Source organism: Prunus dulcis, chromosome 5 (genome assembly GCF_902201215.1).
Source record: "Prunus dulcis chromosome 5, ALMONDv2, whole genome shotgun sequence".
Lineage (NCBI taxonomy): Eukaryota > Viridiplantae > Streptophyta > Magnoliopsida > Rosales > Rosaceae > Prunus > Prunus dulcis.
Genome location: NC_047654.1, coordinates 16522963 through 16541308, shown reverse-complemented (window position 1 = coordinate 16541308; position 18346 = coordinate 16522963). Strand labels below are relative to the sequence as shown.

The window sequence follows — 18346 nt, the reverse complement described above, 5'->3', positions numbered from 1 at the left end:
AGATTCAGGCAGGCTCCCTAAAACTACAATCCAGTCGAGCAATAAACTAGCGTGGTGTTTTATGCTTGCCAAAGTTGCGAGGACCATGAATAAAGTCCCTCTGCCTCACCCCACCTCTTCACTCAACTGTGTTACAGATATCAACAGCACACACACATTTGCCCAAACTCAATGCCTTTTTATAAACCACAATCGTTTAAACAATCACAACTACAAGGCTGCGTGTGAACGTGAAATTATGGACAAACAGCTTTACTTTCCGGATTAAAGGACATTACATAATGGATCTCATAAAAAGCCCTCAAAAGCTGGTAAGAACTGTTTCAGTATGATCTTATGAATACATCCTCACTTTTGGACATTGTCATTTTTCGCTGTCAATCGTTATGTTCGTCCTCACCTTCAGAATCTGCAGTGCACAATAGTGGGGGAGAAACATATGATGTCAGTTAACCCTAAACCCTCAAATCATTTTTTCAGGTCGTTCATTCAAATGTATATGTCCAACTTATAAAACCATCAATGAATAACTCGTTACCAGATCGAACATCATCATCAATTTTCCCTCTTGCACGAATTTGCTTCATGAGCATCCGAACCATCAACATCCACCAATAAATATGACAAATGAGCAAGCAAAGTAAAAGAGTATTAAACAAGTAATAATATATAGATCCATCCACCAAGTGCTTCTCCTTGTCCAAGGTCAAAAGAGACTCGTAGCTGCCAAAAATAAATGGAAGCAAAAACCCACTTTAGTATACTATATCTTGTAAAGCAATAGAAAGAAAAGTGCAAAATGATAAGAAACGGAATAAGACACTAGCCAAGTAGTTTATATACTAGTTAAGAATGTATAGCTATAAAAGAGGAAGGTGCTACTTATTTTCATTCATAGCTGCTTATTCCACTATATTCTATCTGCACAAAAAATAAATTATCTCAACACATTTAACTAACCTGGTACTCCAAATTATCCAAAATGGAAAATAAATAAGACGCAGTACTGTCCAAGAAAGAACAAAACTAACAAAAGCAAAGCCGGCCATCAGTTCATAGCCACAATATTTTGACAACTTGGCAATCTCTAAGAACACATCGCATCCTTCATGGAGGGCTAAAATAATCGAGCCAACACGAGAAAACCTGCGGGGGTGAGAAAACATATATTTAAGACACAAGAACAAAATAGAAGAAACCTTTGTTTATGAATCATGAGCATGAACTATGAACACCAAGAAGCAAGCTGAAACGCTTTAAAACTTACTTGAATATGTAAGACGACACAAGTAAAACCGTAGTTGCTATATGATGAGCCATTGACACCAAAAAGTCAGAGCGCCTTGTTTCCCAGAACACCAAAGCAAAGCTGGAGTAAATGTAGAATCCGGCGGAATACATGTACAGTGCCTTCAATTTTAATCTGCCAATGAGGGAAAATATCGATAATTATGTCAGTCCAGGAGATATGAAAAAAACAATTGTTTGCATAACAAAGTTACACATATGATTAGACATCAAATAAAACAAGTCTACTACTTGATTTTGACATTGAACAATGATTTCCAAAATGAGTGAGGAACGAACTTAGTTTTCTGGTCGGGCCAAACCTGATTGCCTGGCCCTACCCAGAAGTATTTGGTTTTAGAGAACCAAGGCTCGTTGTACGTAACAGAAAGGGCCAAAAGCTCCGCAGAGAAAAAATAAACACATTTAAATGCTGACTCTTTGAATTTATTAATTTTCTTCCGTTGATGGCGTGTCTCAACATTCAGCATTGCATGCTGCTTTCCCAACATAAGGCGTCTTGCTAATCCCTGCAAAAAAGATGACACAACTTAAATTGATTGAGACCACTGTTTTGCAGTCTACCAAAGGATAGGTCCTCACAAACCATTATAATATATAGATCAACATTACATCGAAGTAGAGCTTCAGATGGTGAAATTTGCATTCCTCATAGTTGATGCGACGATAAATTAATCGCCTTTTTTTACCAACAGAAGAAGTTTACATAGCTTAATATTCCCAATGACAACTAAGTTGGGCATGGTAATTGTTCTTGCACAAAATTGAAACATGGGATTATTGCATACATTTTGTCATTTTAACAGTAACATTGTCTGCCTTCAGAGGCACACCAGAGAGAGAGCCCACAATCGATTAGATGCAGGACAGGTAAAGTTTCTCTGTAACCAAATATATGACTCTCATGAATGAAACTACAAGAACATAAAAACCAACTAAAGCAGAGTGAAACAGACCCCAAATTTAACTCTTAGCTCTTAAGAATACAGCACAGAGTTTTCCATGGAGGTCAAATGATACCCAATTTCTATACAACCAATATCTACCGATTATATTAACGTCAAATGAAATAATAGGAAAACCCCACAAACAATTATAGAGTACACAACTAGTTCCACGCTATAATGAAACTGAATTATGTATAATAAATTGAAGAACTCCAAGAGTGGTACCTCAAAGACATAAATGTCCAGGAAGAGCCTGAGTGAAGGGAAGAGAAGAACAAACAAAGGAAGGACCAAAAAGTCTTTGGGCACTGGGTACGACTCTTCCTCCCAGTTGAGTCTGAGGTTGACCCAACCACTGATTCCAAACAGACCCAATTCCTCCATCTTGACGAACCAAACTCACTCCAAGGATTTGGAGAGGATGGAGGATCAGTAATGTCGGCTGAACAAGGTGCTGTTTGGTGGAAAAATTATGGAAAAACGGCGATTCACTTTTGAAAAGCGCAAAACTTAATCCCACGCTTCAACCGTTTTTTGTTTTTGATTATTTTTCCGTTATCGCAATCGGGTCATGCAGTTCTAGATAACCCTCGCACTGGGTTAGGTTGGATTTTGGGCTACCCGATTCGAAGCCCCGTTTGTTTATATTATTGCATCATTAGTATTTTTATTATATTTTTATTTTTCAATCTTTGAAAAGTTAGGACTCTTTTATTCAATTATCAAAATTAAATGTTCATTCTTATCCTATATTTTTTTTAGGGAGATTCATTATTATACTCAATATAGGAGTCCAAATTATAAAAATACCATATATGAAATGGACTTTAAAAACACACCAAAAGTCCATTTACAACATAACAAAGAGACTTTTAACTTCTTATAAATTACAAAACTGAGCTCAACTCCAAAATCTCATAAAAATACTCAAAACACTCAATAGGGTATCAAAATAATTTAATAATTAATATTAAATTCAATAAGGCCAGCTGTCAATTTTTGAATTTTTTTTGGGTTTGTTTATAAAAATTTAATGATTTAGGGTTTATCCATACAAAGAGAATGAAAAACCTAACATTTTATCAAACTATAAATAACAATATAAAATAATATTTAAAAAAACAAAACAAAAAGGAGGACTGGGGTCCTCATTAAATAAGTAGTAGAAGAAAATTAGATACTAAAGAATAAGAGACATGGAATGATCAATGGGTTCCCACCACAGTGATGATAGTGGATTTCCCCTATCCTATGGCACTCAAGTTAGAAATCTCCTGGAATTTCTTTCCTCCGATGTAACCAAAAAAAATTGAATAAAAGACAATCATTGGTGGAGCTAGCTTCCATTTCTTGGAGGACTATCTATATAGATTTCTTACTTATGGTCAACAATATAGATTTTTTTAGTACTTTTCTAATAATTATAGAAGTTTGATGTAAATTTTACAAGAAATGATAGAGGTTGGGTAATTCATGGCCACTTCGGGTTGAAGTGTGGCTCCGTGCTCCTTGTACATATGTATGTCATATGTATGTTTTTAGTTTTATATCATCATCACTCGTAAAAAAAAAGAGGTAGATAGCGGCTAATAGAGTTTAGCTCAGTGGAAAAATGCCTTGATTTGTAGATTGAAAGTTTTAAGTTCAAATCCCATGGCATATTGGCAGTGTGTGAAGAAATCTCCATCCTCCAATATCGCTAGTATAATATTTTTAGATAGCGATAAAGGCTATGGGCTTAGATTTTTGCGACTTGGGCCTGTTTCAGTAACAGTTCAAGTGGCCCAATAGTGTGTACCCATTTAGCAGGGCCCTGGGGCATGGCTCGTAATTGTTAAAGTAGAGTTGGCTACTACTGTTTTTCTTTTTTTCCTTTTTTTAATGTGGAAATGAAAATTACAAAGCAAAACTCCTAAGATAAGAAAATTCAAAGATGTTAAAATAAAAAAGAGAACAAATTGACAAAGGGAATCCAAGCTCCCAAATAACCTGCGATGAGAGCCCGTGGCCCAGATGGACAACCACGTTCGCAGTGTAGTTTGTCTCTCTAAACACATGCTAAAAGCGAATAGAACTGTTTTTCTTGTTGGATAATGTATATTTCAACTTTTATATATTCCATAGAATTATTTTAAAAGCAGCACACGTTTGGAAATGAAAATGATTTGTTTTGTTTTATTTGATCCATTTAGATTGAAATTTGATTTGACTGATTTATCTTTCCCTTACAATATTAATTAAAGTTAGGCATGCATTTCCTGTACCACATGGCAATGCTAGGTTAAATGGCAGCATGTATATGACACGAAAGAATAATCCTAGGATCTATTTCTCCTCTACAAACAAACCCTTCCTCTACCTATGCCTTCATGTTGTATGTCTTTATTTATTTGGAGCCGTTTGAGTTGGGTTATTGAAATAAAGCAATGCCCTACTTTTGCTTTTGTTTTGGTATTAATGTTCATCAATTTAAACAAAAAAGATCAGTTGTATTGCAGCATACCCATTTGTTAAAATGGCATGTGAATTAACACATTACAACAATATCAAACAAATTATGTAAGTGACTTGTAGCTCAAATAATTAAGAGCATGCATTCAAGGTCCTAAGTTCGATTTCTCATTTATCCATGAATTGACCTCAACTAGTCAATGCCACCTCTCTTTCACCACATTTGTGTTGTGTCCATGTGAATTACAAACATATTTTTCATGCCATGAAATGCCTTTATATATAGAAAATAAGCTTAACTCTTGATTTGCCCCTTAAATTTGTACTTAACTTTTGATTTACTCTCTATCCTTCTTTTTTTATTTATAGAAAAATAAGGATATGAACTCTCTTTTTTTTTCACCAATTTGCCCCCTAACATCTAAATTCGCAACATTTTATCTTTTTAAAAAAAAAAATATAAGGTCAAAGTTGTCATTTCATACGTTAAATATACATATATATATATCAATACTGAAAATAAAATTAAAAACTTTAAAAAATTGAAATATAATCTCTCTCCAAAAAAAAAAAAAAATCTTTAATTTTCTATAATTAAAAAAAAATAAATTAAAAGTTGAGTACAAGTTTAAAGGGAAAATCAAGAGTTAACCTAGAAAATACAAATGTGAAAGAACAAAGTAAGTAAACAAGCGAATCAGTCAGATGATCTGGTCCATGTTTGACAAAATTGTCCACAACCTCAACAGTAGTCACGTGGAAGACAAAGAGAGAAGCAAATCGGGATGCGATCACGTCAAAAAGGACAAGCAGCAAGAATAACACATGGGGCTCACCCTTGTCTCTTTCTCTCTCGTCCACCGGGAAACAACCAAAAATCATGCTCAAAAGCATTGGGGGCAAGGTGTGCCCAAACCACCTGGATTTTAACTCTCAAGTTCGTTTTGTTCTTGCCCTTGCCAATCATGGATGGTCCACCACACGAGTTGTCAAATTTTCTCTTCTTTTATTTTAGCCACAAAGTGAGTAAATTACAAATTCAGATCTTAAGTTAAGCCCTAAAAAATAAAAATTTGAAATGATAAATCGATGTACAGGGTAAAATGTCTGGTTAACTAGAGAAGCACGTTTAAATTTTGAAAAGCTGATTGTAACAAATGTCATTTCAAAAAAGTTATTACAGAAGTAACGTATGGAGGGAGGATATATGTCTGATTGATCACTATAATTTTCACCCCTCCAATCCGAACTTCACCTTGAAAAGCAGGAAGCAGGAAGCAGCAGAGCAATAAATGAGACAAGTAGATAGATAGATATTAGATAGACGGTTTTTCACTCATGCTTTTTTTCTGATCCAGCTGATATGAAATGCAATCTTTACGGCAACCAAGCAACATCAACATCAACATGCATAAATATTATTTAATATTATTATATGACTAGGTCTAGGTCTAGGAAGCAAAGCAAAGCAAGCAAGCTGGATTGCATATTATTTGTGATAAGGGAAGGCAGAGAGGGCAGTGTCCTTCCTTATCCTTCCTGTTGTTGTAACTTGTAGGGAAGGGAAGGGAAGGGAAGGGAAGGGATATAGAAGCAAATAATTGAGTTTGTAATAGGACCCGTGTTCTTCCTTCCCCAATAACACGACAGACATAAAATAACCTTGCTTTGAGGAGGAGACACACATGCACATCATCAAATTGGTGGACAGTACTGGACACAAGCAGCGACAGACACCTATATTTGACAACTTCCTATCTATCTCGTTCTCATTCTCAACTCCTATATACTATCTAGAAAAAGAAAACCCTAAACTCCAGTTGGGTTGGGTGGTTTGCATTTTACAGGTAAATATGTGAAAGCTAAATGAGGTAGGGAAGAGGTCCTATTGTGTCCCTATTCAAAGACAGACAGGGGTGGTCTTACTTATAATAATTCATTCATTCATTCCTTCTCTTTCTCTCTAGTTGTTTTTGTTTTTGTAGCCTACTCTCTTTCCTCCTCAAGTCTTGAAGTCCCGGTCTGTCTTTTGCATTTAAGGCATCTATACCTTCCTCTTTCTCTTAATAATGACATATGCAGAGAGAAATAAAGATGATTGATTGATTGATCTTATGAAACCCAATGACCCAGTGAACGAACAACCAACTAACCATGTCCTTTCAAATTCAAGAAACCTTTGGTATGTATGGAGGAGGCTTTTTGTTTTGCTTGATGGGTTTCACTTTCATTGACAGCTTCTAGCGGTCTCTCTGCTCAGCAGAAAAGGTCAGAGAATTAATGGGTATATTTAGATTTCCAGGGGGTGTGGTACTGAGAGTTATTGCAGCTTCCTTCTTACTTAGCCTATTAAAGACACAGATTGTGGGTTTTGTTTTGTGGTGTAGCTTTCAAATGTAATGTGAGAGATAGCTACATTTGTTTTCTTGTTTGTTTGAGCAGTAATTTAGCTTCTCTCTTTTCCTATTTAAGAATTATCCTATACTTGTGTTAATATCCCCTGCTTCTTTATTAATATTCTCACCATCTTCCCTTGTTCTTTTCAGTCTAGTAATATCATATGGAGTCTTCCAAAGTCTTTGGAGGTGCAGAAGAATGTCACAGCAGTGAATCAGGGTGGACGATGTACATTGGCTCCTGCACAGATGGTGAAAATGAAGATGGCACTGGCATGACCCATGAAAACAGTAAAGATGATGGAGAAAATGATGGTCATAAGGATGACCACAGTGATGATTCTATGGTTTCTGATGCTTCCTCTGGCCCAAGCCATCACCACCATGGAGGAGAGAGATCCAGAGGTCATGGCTTGGCTGTTGACAAAAAGGCCAAGAAGAAACCAAAGGAGAAGCAGCAACCTAGAGCTGGAAGGAGAAAGGAAGAGAAGAAAGACAAGGCTTTATTGACTCATGCCAAGAAACGCTAAGGCTTACTTGACTAGCTTCAGGCAGGTTGATCAGAAGAATGGCTTTGGAAACAGCAGATTAAATTATATAGATGTTTTGATGTTCTTCATCTTCTAAGTATTATTATTTTGTAGGTAGAGGTAGGTAGCATCGGGTTTAGCTGAATTGTATCTCTTTTAATGTAAAGGATAATATATATATATATATATATAATATATTCAAGAAATTAATATAATTGTTGAGTAACTAGCTAGAATGTGCTTGAGTTTTCGAGTTCGTCCTGCCTGATAACAAATATTCTTTTATTATAAAAAAAATCTAGTTTGAATCCATAAGTCTGCTTGTGCCCCAAATTAGTTGTATGATCCATATGTTCATTCAATTGGATGTGAAAAAATTGGGAAAGGCCAACTAGGTTGGTTGAGCCTTGTTGAGTTAGTAGGAATTGTAATCTTCGCTATTAATGCTTAGGTTCGAGTTCTGCTGTTGACAATCTCCATTGGTGGGTGAAAGGAAAACAAAAGGAAAGAATCTTTGTATGCACGAATGGTTTGCTGCTTCTTTACAAGAATCTAAAATAGTGAACAAAGAGTGTTCCATCACCAGGCCCAAAATCATAGGACTCTGGGCCTTCACACCCTTCTTGCCTAAATTTCAATATTTTTTTGGGCCTAAAGTTCATGGTTTTATTTATTTTCATAGGATGTATAACAAAGAAAAATACATTTGATGAAACGCTAGCGAGGTAGAGCTGCCACTGATTTCAAAGACAACTTGATTAAACTTAGCAACTCTGAAATATCAGGCAACCATTCTCTTTATTTGTTTTTTCAAGCTACAAAATTCTTTAAAAAATAATCAAATATTTTTGATACATAGTAGTTCTTACAATTTTCTCAATCAACGGATGTACAAAAATAACAGAAAGGGAAAATAAATAAATAAAAGCGCGCGAGAATAGGACACGTCGTCGACAAGGCAAAAACGGTGACGTGGATAAAATATAACCTTTGTCATCCACCTCTTCCTCTTCTCCTTGCCTTGTACTTACAATTTACAACGTTCCTTCGTCTGTTGTGTTCCCTGGGAGAGAGAGGCTTTACGAACAGAGCGAGGAATGTCGAAGCTCATTCTGCTTCACACTTCTCACCATCTCACCCCAATCCACCGCCGTGTCCTAAATGCCGCCGTTTTGACTCCTCTTTCCAAGCCTCTCCTCACTCCCTTCTCTCTCTCAGGTCTCCGCCTCCAATGCCTCCGCTCTTCATTCTCTCCTCCTCTTTCTCTGCGAAGCCTCTCGGCTCGCGCCTTCGACTCGTCGTCCTCGTCCTCGTCCTCGACCAAAGAAGAAGAATTGAAGCAAATCGATGGCGAGTCTGGGCCTCAGGGTAAGGTTAACAGTGAGAGTGTCAATACAGGCACACCAGACAAGGACTATCCCACTGGCGAGTTTCAGTTTCAAAAGATGAGCTCTTGGAAGAGCTTCGTCGTCAAGCTTCGCATGCTCATTGCCCTCCCTTGGGAGCGCGTCAAAAAAGGCAGCGTCTTGACCATGAAATTGCGAGGCCAGGTTTTCTTTTTCCCATTTCTACTTTGTGAGTGTGTTTGGCAATTTGGGATTGGAGCTTTTACTTTTTTGGTTTATTTATTTTATTATTGGTTCAGGTATCTGATCAGCTAAAGAGTCGATTCTCCAGTGGACTCTCGCTACCTCAAATTTGTGAGAACTTGGTGAAAGCAGCGTATGATCCTCGAATTTCTGGTGTCTATCTCCAAATTGAGAGCTTGAATTGTGGTTGGGGGAAAGTCGAAGAAATTCGAAGGCATATATTGGATTTCAAGAAATCAGGTAAATATTTTCAGAATTGTGATTATGTTATGTCTTATATCTGTACCTGATTTCTTCACTCTTGCAGGAAAATTCATTTTGGCCTATGTACCTGCTTGTGGAGAGAAAGAGTATTACCTTGCTTCTGCATGCCAAGAGATATATGCCCCTCCAAGTGCTTATTTTTCTTTATTTGGTCTCACCGTTCAGGCCTCATTCGTAAGAGGTCAGTTCCTTTCCCTGAAATCCGTAATTTATATTTGCAAAAATTCCCTTTTGACGAGTAACATACCAACACTGCTGCAACTGTGAATATAATAATGGTCTTGATGATTTGATCATACAGATTTTTGGTTTCGTAGATGCTTGTAAGTTAGAGATACTTGTTACCTTTTCCTGTTTAGCCTTGCCTGTGCTGTACTTATGGCGCAAGTCATTCATTAGCTCATGTTGCGTGGCTTTCGTATTTTCTTTCAGGTGTTCTTGAAAACGTTGGAATTGAGCCACAAGTGGAAAGGATTGGTAAATACAAAAGTGCCGGCGATCAACTTGCACGCAAAACCATGTCCGAAGAAAATTGTGAGATGCTGACTGCACTGCTTGATAATATATACGGGAATTGGCTGGATGTAATTTCTTCTACAAGAGGTGCTTTGAGATTTGAGATTTGACCAATCTTCAAGTCTTTAAAGAACTTATGAACTTCTGAAAATTTTCTACAGGAAAGAAAAGAGAAGACATCGAGAATTTTATTAATGAAGGAGTGTATCAAGTAGAAAAATTTAAAGAAGAGGGCTGGATCACAAACATACACTATGATGATGAGGTATGGAATTCTGGTTCCTATTTGCTTTGGGTTAGTGTTTGATGCATGTTAAGAAAGAAAATTTAGATGCTTGGAGAGTAAGAACGCTGTTTCAATGTGTTTCAGATCCAGATTTTAAACTTATATTTAAAGAAAGTTGAGAGAGTTTTCTTTTTCTAAATTTCAATTTCCATCCTCGTTCAAGTTTGTCTTAGTATTTTGAAGTTCTAGGGCATGGTAACTACCTAGTCTTATTTATTTATGATAAGAAAAGATACATACTGTATTGCTCTCACAGTGTAATATCTTGTGATGTGTTAATCCTAATTATTTTCTTGACCCCATTTTGATATGAAAGTCATCCATATGGGGAGCGATTTGTGTCTGTAAAACATTATTCATCATTTGATAGTTTGCTGGTAACTTTTTAAATAATATGTCTCCCTCGCAGGTTATTTCACTGTTGAAGGAAAGACTTGGTGTACAAAAAGAAAAAGTTCTTCCTATGGTTGATTACAGGTAGTCAACTTTCTTATAGGTGGCATTCATTTATTACGATGTGATGCCCACTCTATTCTCTGTATGCGTATATAACTATCCCATCCTCCCTCTTTTTCATTGTTACGACAGGAAATACTCTAAGGTTCGACAATCGACTGTTGGCTTATCAGGCAGCAAAGACAAGATAGCCATAATTAGAGCCTCAGGCAGCATTAGTCGTGTACGGGGCTCTTTTAGTCTTCCTGGTTCGGGTATTATTGGGGAACAGTTCATTGAGAAGATTCGTAGTGTGAGAGGTATTGTATGTCTGAAATAAGTTCATTTTCTTAATGTGAAACTTTCAGCACCGGTTATTTGCATATGTTTTTCTGTTTTAATTTTTGTACCTCTGTCATGTGATACTCTTTTACCCATTCCAGAATCAAAAAAGTATAAGGCTGCTATCATCCGAATTGACAGCCCTGGAGGTGATGCCCTTGCTTCTGATTTGTAAGTGCTAGTATATATTAGCTGAGTTTTGTGCGCAACAAATCCATTATCACAACTAGGAATATTGCCAACTAGTGTAGCATTTGTAGTAAGTGGGGTAACGTCCCGAGCATCTAAATGAGTAGGGAGGTTTTCGTACACCTGATTTAGATCTGGGCGCCAGAGCAGCAGTTAGGGATTCATTCTTCCGCTTATCTGAATATTTAGTATGCTTATAATGAATGAGCTTGATGTAGAAGATAGATCTCCTGTTAATATGATATCAGTAAACTGAAGCTTTTCCGTGTGACATGTTTGGGTACATGAGGTGTTGAAGTTATTGTTGTTTTAGCTGCATAAAACTCTAAGATGTTGGAATTTGTCCCCGTAAAAGTTGATATGTTGGCAAGTACTCTTGTACAGAAGAAAATATGTGCTTGTGCGTTTATGTGTGCACACAATTAACTAGTTACCCTGATGTATTTATGGTGTGCAGAATGTGGAGGGAAATCAGACTTTTGGCTGCATCAAAACCTGTCATTGCATCAATGTCTGATGTGGCAGCAAGTGGAGGATACTATATGGCAATGGCAGCAGACACCATTGTTGCAGAAAATCTAACATTAACTGGTTCCATTGGGGTTGTGACAGGTGAATTTGGTTGTTCACAATTATAAATTATATAAAGTATATTCATGTTGGTCAATAGCACGTAGACTGCCACAAATCTAAATGCCCAGCAAATATTTGTTATAATTGTGGGATCTTTTTTTTATCTATCTATTTGCAGTTCAAAAAGTTTATAAACTTTTTGTTTGTATGCAGAAAGAAATTTGGATTATGTTAGCTGTTGTAAGTTAGTATATGAATCTTTGTTTGTAGGGAAGTTTAACTTGGGAAAACTGTATGAGAAGATTGGCTTCAACAAGGAAATCATATCAAGGGGAAAGTATGCGGAGCTTCTTGCAGCTGAACAACGATCCTTCAGGTAAACAAATTTGTTGCACTCTTAGGTGTATGTAATAATCTCCTATATTCGTACAAATGGAAGAAGTTTCAGCTTTTCCTTTTCGTTCCTAATACAGACCAGAAGAAGCTGAACTCTTTGCTAAATCTGCACAGAACGCATATAAGCAATTTCGAGACAAGGCAGCTTTTTCCAGATCAATGACTGTATGCTGGTCAATTCAACCTTCGTTTTGGTTTCAGTCGCTTTCTTTTCACTCCTGTTACCTTGAAATCTAAAGATGCCCTATTTATTTGCGGTGCCAGGTAGATAAAATGGAGGAGGTTGCACAAGGGAGAGTTTGGGCTGGTAAGGATGCAGCTTCAGAGGGTTTAGTTGATGCTATTGGTGGACTTTCTCGGGCCGTCGCAATAGCAAAACTCAAGGCAAATATACCCCAAGACAGACAGGTATGGTTATAAGAAAATCCCTTCTTATTTCATGGGTTATGAATATAAATTAGTGTTTACTAATATATGCAGTGCAAGTTAACTCCATATTTATTAAAAACTACTTTATTTGAGTGTGTTATGACCTTCTCATACATATTATTTATGTGTATTGCAAAATGTAATATGTTCGTGTATACCCCGTTACTATGTCTCTGTAAGTTGTTCTCTAATGGTGCAAGGTTACACTCGTGGAGCTTGCAAGACCGTCCCCTACACTGCCAGAAATTTTAAGTGGCATAGGGAGCAGTTTGGTTGGAGTGGATAGAACAATGAAGGAATTGCTGCAGGACTTGACATTTGGTGGTGGAGGAGTTCAAGCCCGGATGGAGGGAATCATGTTTCAAAGGCTGGAGGGAGCTTCTCAGGCTAACCCCATCTTCTCTTTGCTGAAAGATTACCTCAGTTCCCTCTAACCATGTTGTTAGCTATCCCTTTATTTTTTGGGACGGCCAAGTTTGTATGCATACTCGAGTGTTGTAGCCATAGAAGATTCAAAAGAAAAAAGAAAAGAAAAGAAAAATGTAGTATATTGTATTTACTGATCATTATTATACATAAAAGTTATAACGCATTTATACATACAAGTTTACTCTGCATCAATATATTAATTAAAGAAATAAGAATGTTGTTGATTGGCTTCGCTAGAATGTGCTTGAGTTTTCGGGTTCGTCCTACCTTATAACTGTCATGAAAATGCTGTTCAATATTGAAGTTGAAGGCCCATATTAGATTGGTTCTGGGGTAATTGTATTATAGTCTTGTGTTCAGGTGTAAAATATAAAGGGACTGCCTGTATACCAAGAAAAGTATACACAACTGTTAGTGTTAGCTTTCTAGGTGAAGTTCTCAACACTCGTTGAACTGGTGTACAAAGGTGCAAGGATCGGTTATATGTTAAATATGTCCAAGAGCAGCTTGAGAAACTTGTAAACGATGAATTGCATATGGATCAACCAAACTTGAAAGCCATACTGCAAGCTAAGAGAGCAGATTAATTTAGAAGCTCCTAATGTTCCACTTCAATAGTTATCCAAGGAGCACATTTTAATATTTTCTTAAACAAAGTAACCCAGCAGTCAGAATCAGAGGCAGTAAAAAATAGGAAAAGAACCTCGAATACAAGGGCAAGTAAAGAAAGTAATCCAGCCTACAGAAGAGGGAGGATTGAAGTTGAGAAACATCTCCTCCAACCTGGTCATAATTTGCCTTTAGTTTGTCTCTTGTTCCTCTTGTCCTAATTCCCCCCCTTCCCCTTGGTAGGCTTGGTTGCCACCAGAACACAGCAAGTTGGCCCCCTCTTGGTGGCCCCTGCATTTGCATGATCCAGAAGACAACATTAACAAACTAAAGATTAGTGATCTGTTGTCACATCTGTGGATCAATGACGCAGCTGACATGAACGAAAGCTCGCCTATTAAATAATATACATTGTATAAGGTGATATAAGTTTAAAGAGAAAATTTAATTAAAAGCAGCTTAGTTCTTTTGGGGGCACATAAACAAGGCAAACATATGGAATTTCAGCCTCTTCACATAAGATTGGAACATGAGTGATCACGCCTAGGCTGGCCTGAAAAATAAAAAAGCCCATGACGGCTGGACCGAACCTAGATCCGTAGAGGAGATGTTTGCTCGCAAAAGGAAGCTCCTCGAAAGGGAAACAATTTTTGTGGAGGATTTGTCTCAAGTCCTTGCAGTTTCAAGAGTGCTACTGGCAGACAATTGCAAAGGAGCCGGAAAACTTGATATCTACCAAAGGAATGTTATCCTCAATGCCGCGAAGGATCGTCAACTGACAGGACAGGATAAGTACATAAATTTACTCATTTATGTACATTTTATACTTAGGTTTTGTATGAGAAACTAGATTTTAAAAGGGCTTATTATTTTACTTTCCTAATTTTCAGCTTTTCTGCAAGAATTTATAACGAAAAATCAACTTTTCGAAAGAATTTCTAATTACTCCTTACATCAGTCTTAACTAGGGCAGTACAGGATTCAAACTAATCCACCAAAATGGACCAATTTTATTCAATTTTATTGGTTTAGATAATATTGACGGATTGAATTGGATTGGTTTGATTAGCCGGAGTTTGAATTCCACCTATCCGTTCGCTTTGGGGAGGCCATCAGGTCATGGTTCGGAAGACTTTAATTGTATCACCAGGCCCTAGAACCCTCTATCTCTTCTGAGTGTCGGTTCTAAATTTTTTTACCTGAAAATCAAACCGTTTACTTCAGTTCGGGTCAAAAAACCCTTACTTTTTCGGTTTAATTTGAATTGATTCAATCGATTCATTCGGTTCATCGATTTTTATGCACACACCTACACCACACCACTAACAAAATCCTACAAATTAAATGGGAAAGAAGGGGGATGAAATCTTCATTCACCTTGCCGGAATATTTGAAGAACATCTGAGGTGGAAAATAACTCCTTTTTAGTCTTCATAGTCTTGTCATCGTCCAGTAACTGCCGAAACAGACCAACACCAGAGGCCAGTTCCAATCTTCAAATACACCAAAGAGCCTGAGTCTCTACAGGCATCTCACCTCAATGATGGCTTTTGTGGCACCACCACTCTCATGCCATCCCCTGCCCACACCGAACACCAAACATTCCTTTCACTCAATCTTCACTCCAAAACCAAAAGCCTCACTTTCTTTCTGTGCCACTCAAACCCACCAAAGAGAACCTCTCACTTCACCTCACAACTCACTTTCCCAACCCAATTTGCTCCAAGAGATCAACAATCTCTGCGACTCCGGAAACCTCTCTGAGGCTCTGACCCTTCTTCAAGCAGACTCTCGCAATGCCATATCCAGTTTACAACAAAAGAAAGACGCAATGGGTGCCCTGTTGCAGGCCTGTGGCCGCCACAAAGACGTTGAAACCGGACGCAAAGTCCACGACTTGGTCTCGGCTTCAACCCAGTTCAGCAATGACTTTGTTCTCAATACCCGCATCATTACTATGTATTCCGTGTGCGGTTCTCCTTCAGATTCTCGCTTGGTTTTTGATGGGTTGCAGAGGAAGAACTTGTTTCAGTGGAATGCACTTGTTAGTGGTTATGCAAGAAACGAGCTTTATGGCGATGCAATTGATGTGTTTATTGAGTTGATTAGCGTCACGGTATTTAAACCCGATAATTTTACGTTCCCTTGTCTTATTAAGGCATGTGGAGGGCTTTTGGACGTGGGTTTGGGGCAGGTAATCCATGGGATGGCTGTGAAGATGGGATTGATGTTTGATGTCTTTGTGGGTAATGCATTGATTGCAATGTATGGCAAATGCGGGTCAATTGAAGACGCGGTTAGGGTGTTTGATTTAATGCCTGAAAGGAATTTGGTTTCCTGGAATTCAATGATATGCGGGTACTCGGAGAATGGGTTTTCTCAACAGTGTTACAGTTTGTTGAGGAAGATTTTGGAGGGTGAGGAAAGTTTGGTACCGGATGTTGCAACATTGGTGACTATATTGCCGTTGTGTGCTGGGAAAGGAGAAGTAAATATGGGGCTGGTGATTCATGGTGTGGCAGTGAAATTGGGGCTGAACCAGGAATTGATGGTGACTAATGCCTTGATGGACATGTACTCCAAATGTGGGTACTTGGCTGAAGCTCAAGTCTTGTTTGATAAGAATGATAAGAAAAATGTGGTTTCTTGGAATTCCATCATAGGAGGCTACTCTAGAGAAGGAGATGTTTGGGGCACATTTGATCTTTTCCGAAAAATGCAGACGGAAGAGGAGAAAGTGAAGGTCAATGAGGTTACCGTACTGAATGTGTTACCAGCTTGTTTAGAGGAGTCAAAACTTTTGAGCTTGAAAAAACTTCATGGTTACTCATTCAGACATGGGTTTCTATACGATGAACTGGTCGCCAATGCTTTTGTTGCAGCTTACGCAAAATGTGGATCACTTACTTCGGCTGAGCAGGTCTTTCATGGCATAGAGATGAAGACAGTGAGCTCCTGGAACGCAGTTATTGGTGGCTATGCCCAAAATGGAGATCCAAAAAAGGCTTTAGATTTGTACCTTCAAATGAAATATTCAGGCTTGGATCCTGACTGGTTTAGCATTGGGAGCCTCCTTTTAGCTTGTGCCCACCTGAAACTTCTTCAACATGGCAGACAGATTCATGGATTTGTGCTACGTGATGGGTTAGAAACGGACTCATTCATTGGTATTTCATTACTATCGTTTTACATCCAGTGTGGTAAATTATCATCCGCAAGAGTATTATTTGATAGGATGGAAGCTAAAAGTAGAGTGTCTTGGAATGCAATGATCACGGGTTACACTCAAAGTGGACTTCCTGATGAAGCCCTCGATCTCTTTCGCCAAATGCTGTCTAATGAAACCCTACCTTGTGAAATTGCTACAATGAGCGTGTTTGAGGCATGCTCTCAACTGTCTTCTTTGCGATTGGGAAAAGAATTACATTGTTTTGCTTTGAAAGCTTGCCTCACAGAAGACCTGTTTGTTGGTTGTTCTCTCATAGATATGTATGCAAAAAGTGGCTGCATAGAAGAATCTCATAGGGTCTTTGATTGGTTAGTTAAAAAAGATGTGCCATCATGGAATGCTATAATTGCAGGATATGGAGTTCATGGACATGGAAGCAAGGCTTTAGAGCTATTTGGAGAAATGGTAAGTTCGGGGCAGAAGCCTGATGGCTTTACGTTTATTGGAGTTCTAACTGCATGTAGCCATGCTGGGTTGGTTAAGGAGGGGCTAAAATATTTCAACCAGATGCAGAGCTTGTATGGAATTGATCCAAAATTAGAGCATTACGCATGTGTGGTGGACATGCTTGGTCGGGCTGGCCAATTGGAGGAAGCTTTAAACCTCATACATGAGATGCCTGAGGAGCCGGATTCCAGAATGTGGAGCTCATTGCTTAGTTCCTGTAGGGTTCACAATAACTTGGATATGGGGCAGAAAATTTCCGATAAGTTAATAGAATTAGAGCCTGAAAAGGCAGAGAGTTATGTGCTACTGTCAAACTTATATGCTGCATCAGGGAAATGGGATGATGTGAGACGGGTGCGGCGAAGGATGAAGGAGATGGGCCTTCAGAAAGACGCCGGGCACAGTTGGATTGAAGTTGGAGGGCAAGTTTATAGCTTTGTTGCTGGCGACACTTCCCTGCCAGAGTCAGGAGAGATTAAGAAGATGTGGAGCAGATTAGAGGAAAAGATAAGTAAATTTGGATATAGACCCAACACAGGCTCTGTGCTTCATGAACTGGAAGAGGAGGAGGAGAAGATTGAAATATTGAGGAGGCACAGTGAGAAGCTTGCCATTTCATTTGGATTGTTGAAGATGAGTAAAGGTGCAACATTGAGAATCTGCAAAAACCTGCGCATTTGTGTAGATTGTCACAATGCTGCTAAGTTGATATCCAAGGTTGTTGAAAGAGAAATAGTTGTGAGAGACAATAAGCGCTTCCATCATTTCAAGCATGGCCTTTGTTCTTGTGGAGATTATTGGTAAATAAATAAAAAACCAAGCAAGTTTTCAGAGCTGCAGACAAATACTTTCATTCATTTGTACATCATGTAATGTAAGTGATAACCAAAATGATTTTTATTTGTAATAATAATCACATTATTCATTAGTGGAAGTCAAAGTTGAGGGGTCAAAACTCATTTCAACAATAATTGCTTGAAA

General features: G+C 38.0%; 4 protein-coding genes across 4 annotated transcripts; 3 read left to right on the top strand and 1 right to left on the bottom strand.

Annotated features, from left to right (window-relative positions):
* Nucleotides 1-157: 157 nt before the first annotated feature.
* LOC117627251 (LAG1 longevity assurance homolog 3-like) lies at nt 158-2843 on the bottom strand. The gene is made up of 6 exons (XM_034359230.1): nt 2481-2843; nt 1588-1817; nt 1268-1423; nt 961-1146; nt 539-723; nt 158-409 (listed from the first exon to the last, which is right to left on the bottom strand). Exons 1-6 carry the CDS (start codon nt 2637-2639, stop codon nt 378-380), a joined length of 948 nt encoding a protein of 315 aa, XP_034215121.1. The 5' UTR covers nt 2640-2843; the 3' UTR covers nt 158-377.
* A 4142-nt stretch (nt 2844-6985) lies between these two features.
* Nucleotides 6986-7858, top strand: LOC117627253. Its single transcript, XM_034359232.1, has one exon. It carries the CDS (start codon nt 7267-7269, stop codon nt 7630-7632), a length of 366 nt encoding a protein of 121 aa, XP_034215123.1. The 5' UTR covers nt 6986-7266; the 3' UTR covers nt 7633-7858.
* Nucleotides 7859-8650: 792 nt separating this feature from the next.
* Nucleotides 8651-13253, top strand: LOC117627246 (serine protease SPPA, chloroplastic). The gene is made up of 13 exons (XM_034359225.1): nt 8651-9182; nt 9278-9461; nt 9529-9666; nt 9918-10088; nt 10163-10266; nt 10697-10764; nt 10876-11042; nt 11166-11235; nt 11711-11865; nt 12097-12202; nt 12300-12387; nt 12487-12630; nt 12852-13253. The coding sequence occupies exons 1-13, from the start codon at nt 8730-8732 to the stop codon at nt 13083-13085; spliced, it is 2082 nt and encodes a 693-aa protein (XP_034215116.1). The 5' UTR covers nt 8651-8729; the 3' UTR covers nt 13086-13253.
* Nucleotides 13254-14172: 919 nt separating this feature from the next.
* LOC117629412 (pentatricopeptide repeat-containing protein At1g18485) lies at nt 14173-18316 on the top strand. The gene has a single exon (XM_034361996.1). It carries the CDS (start codon nt 15230-15232, stop codon nt 18167-18169), a length of 2940 nt encoding a protein of 979 aa, XP_034217887.1. The 5' UTR covers nt 14173-15229; the 3' UTR covers nt 18170-18316.
* The last annotated feature ends 30 nt before the right edge of the window (nt 18317-18346 follow it).

Excerpts from the sequence above, each read along its gene's own strand:
- LOC117627251 (XM_034359230.1), bottom strand. The coding sequence starts at position 2,639 with ATGGAGGAATTGGGTCTGTTTGGAATCAGTGGTTGGGTCAACCTCAGA. Across the intron at positions 1,147-1,267 it reads GTGTCGTCTTACATATTCAA|GTTTTCTCGTGTTGGCTCGA; the intron begins GTAAGTTTTAAA and ends TCACCCCCGCAG. Across the intron at positions 410-538 it reads TGATGATGATGTTCGATCTG|ATTCTGAAGGTGAGGACGAA; the intron begins GTAACGAGTTAT and ends TGTGCACTGCAG.
- LOC117627253 (XM_034359232.1), top strand. The coding sequence starts at position 7,267 with ATGGAGTCTTCCAAAGTCTTTGGAGGTGCAGAAGAATGTCACAGCAGT.
- LOC117627246 (XM_034359225.1), top strand. The coding sequence starts at position 8,730 with ATGTCGAAGCTCATTCTGCTTCACACTTCTCACCATCTCACCCCAATC. Across the intron at positions 9,462-9,528 it reads ATTGGATTTCAAGAAATCAG|GAAAATTCATTTTGGCCTAT; the intron begins GTAAATATTTTC and ends TCACTCTTGCAG. Across the intron at positions 12,631-12,851 it reads ATATACCCCAAGACAGACAG|GTTACACTCGTGGAGCTTGC; the intron begins GTATGGTTATAA and ends TAATGGTGCAAG.
- LOC117629412 (XM_034361996.1), top strand. The coding sequence starts at position 15,230 with ATGATGGCTTTTGTGGCACCACCACTCTCATGCCATCCCCTGCCCACA.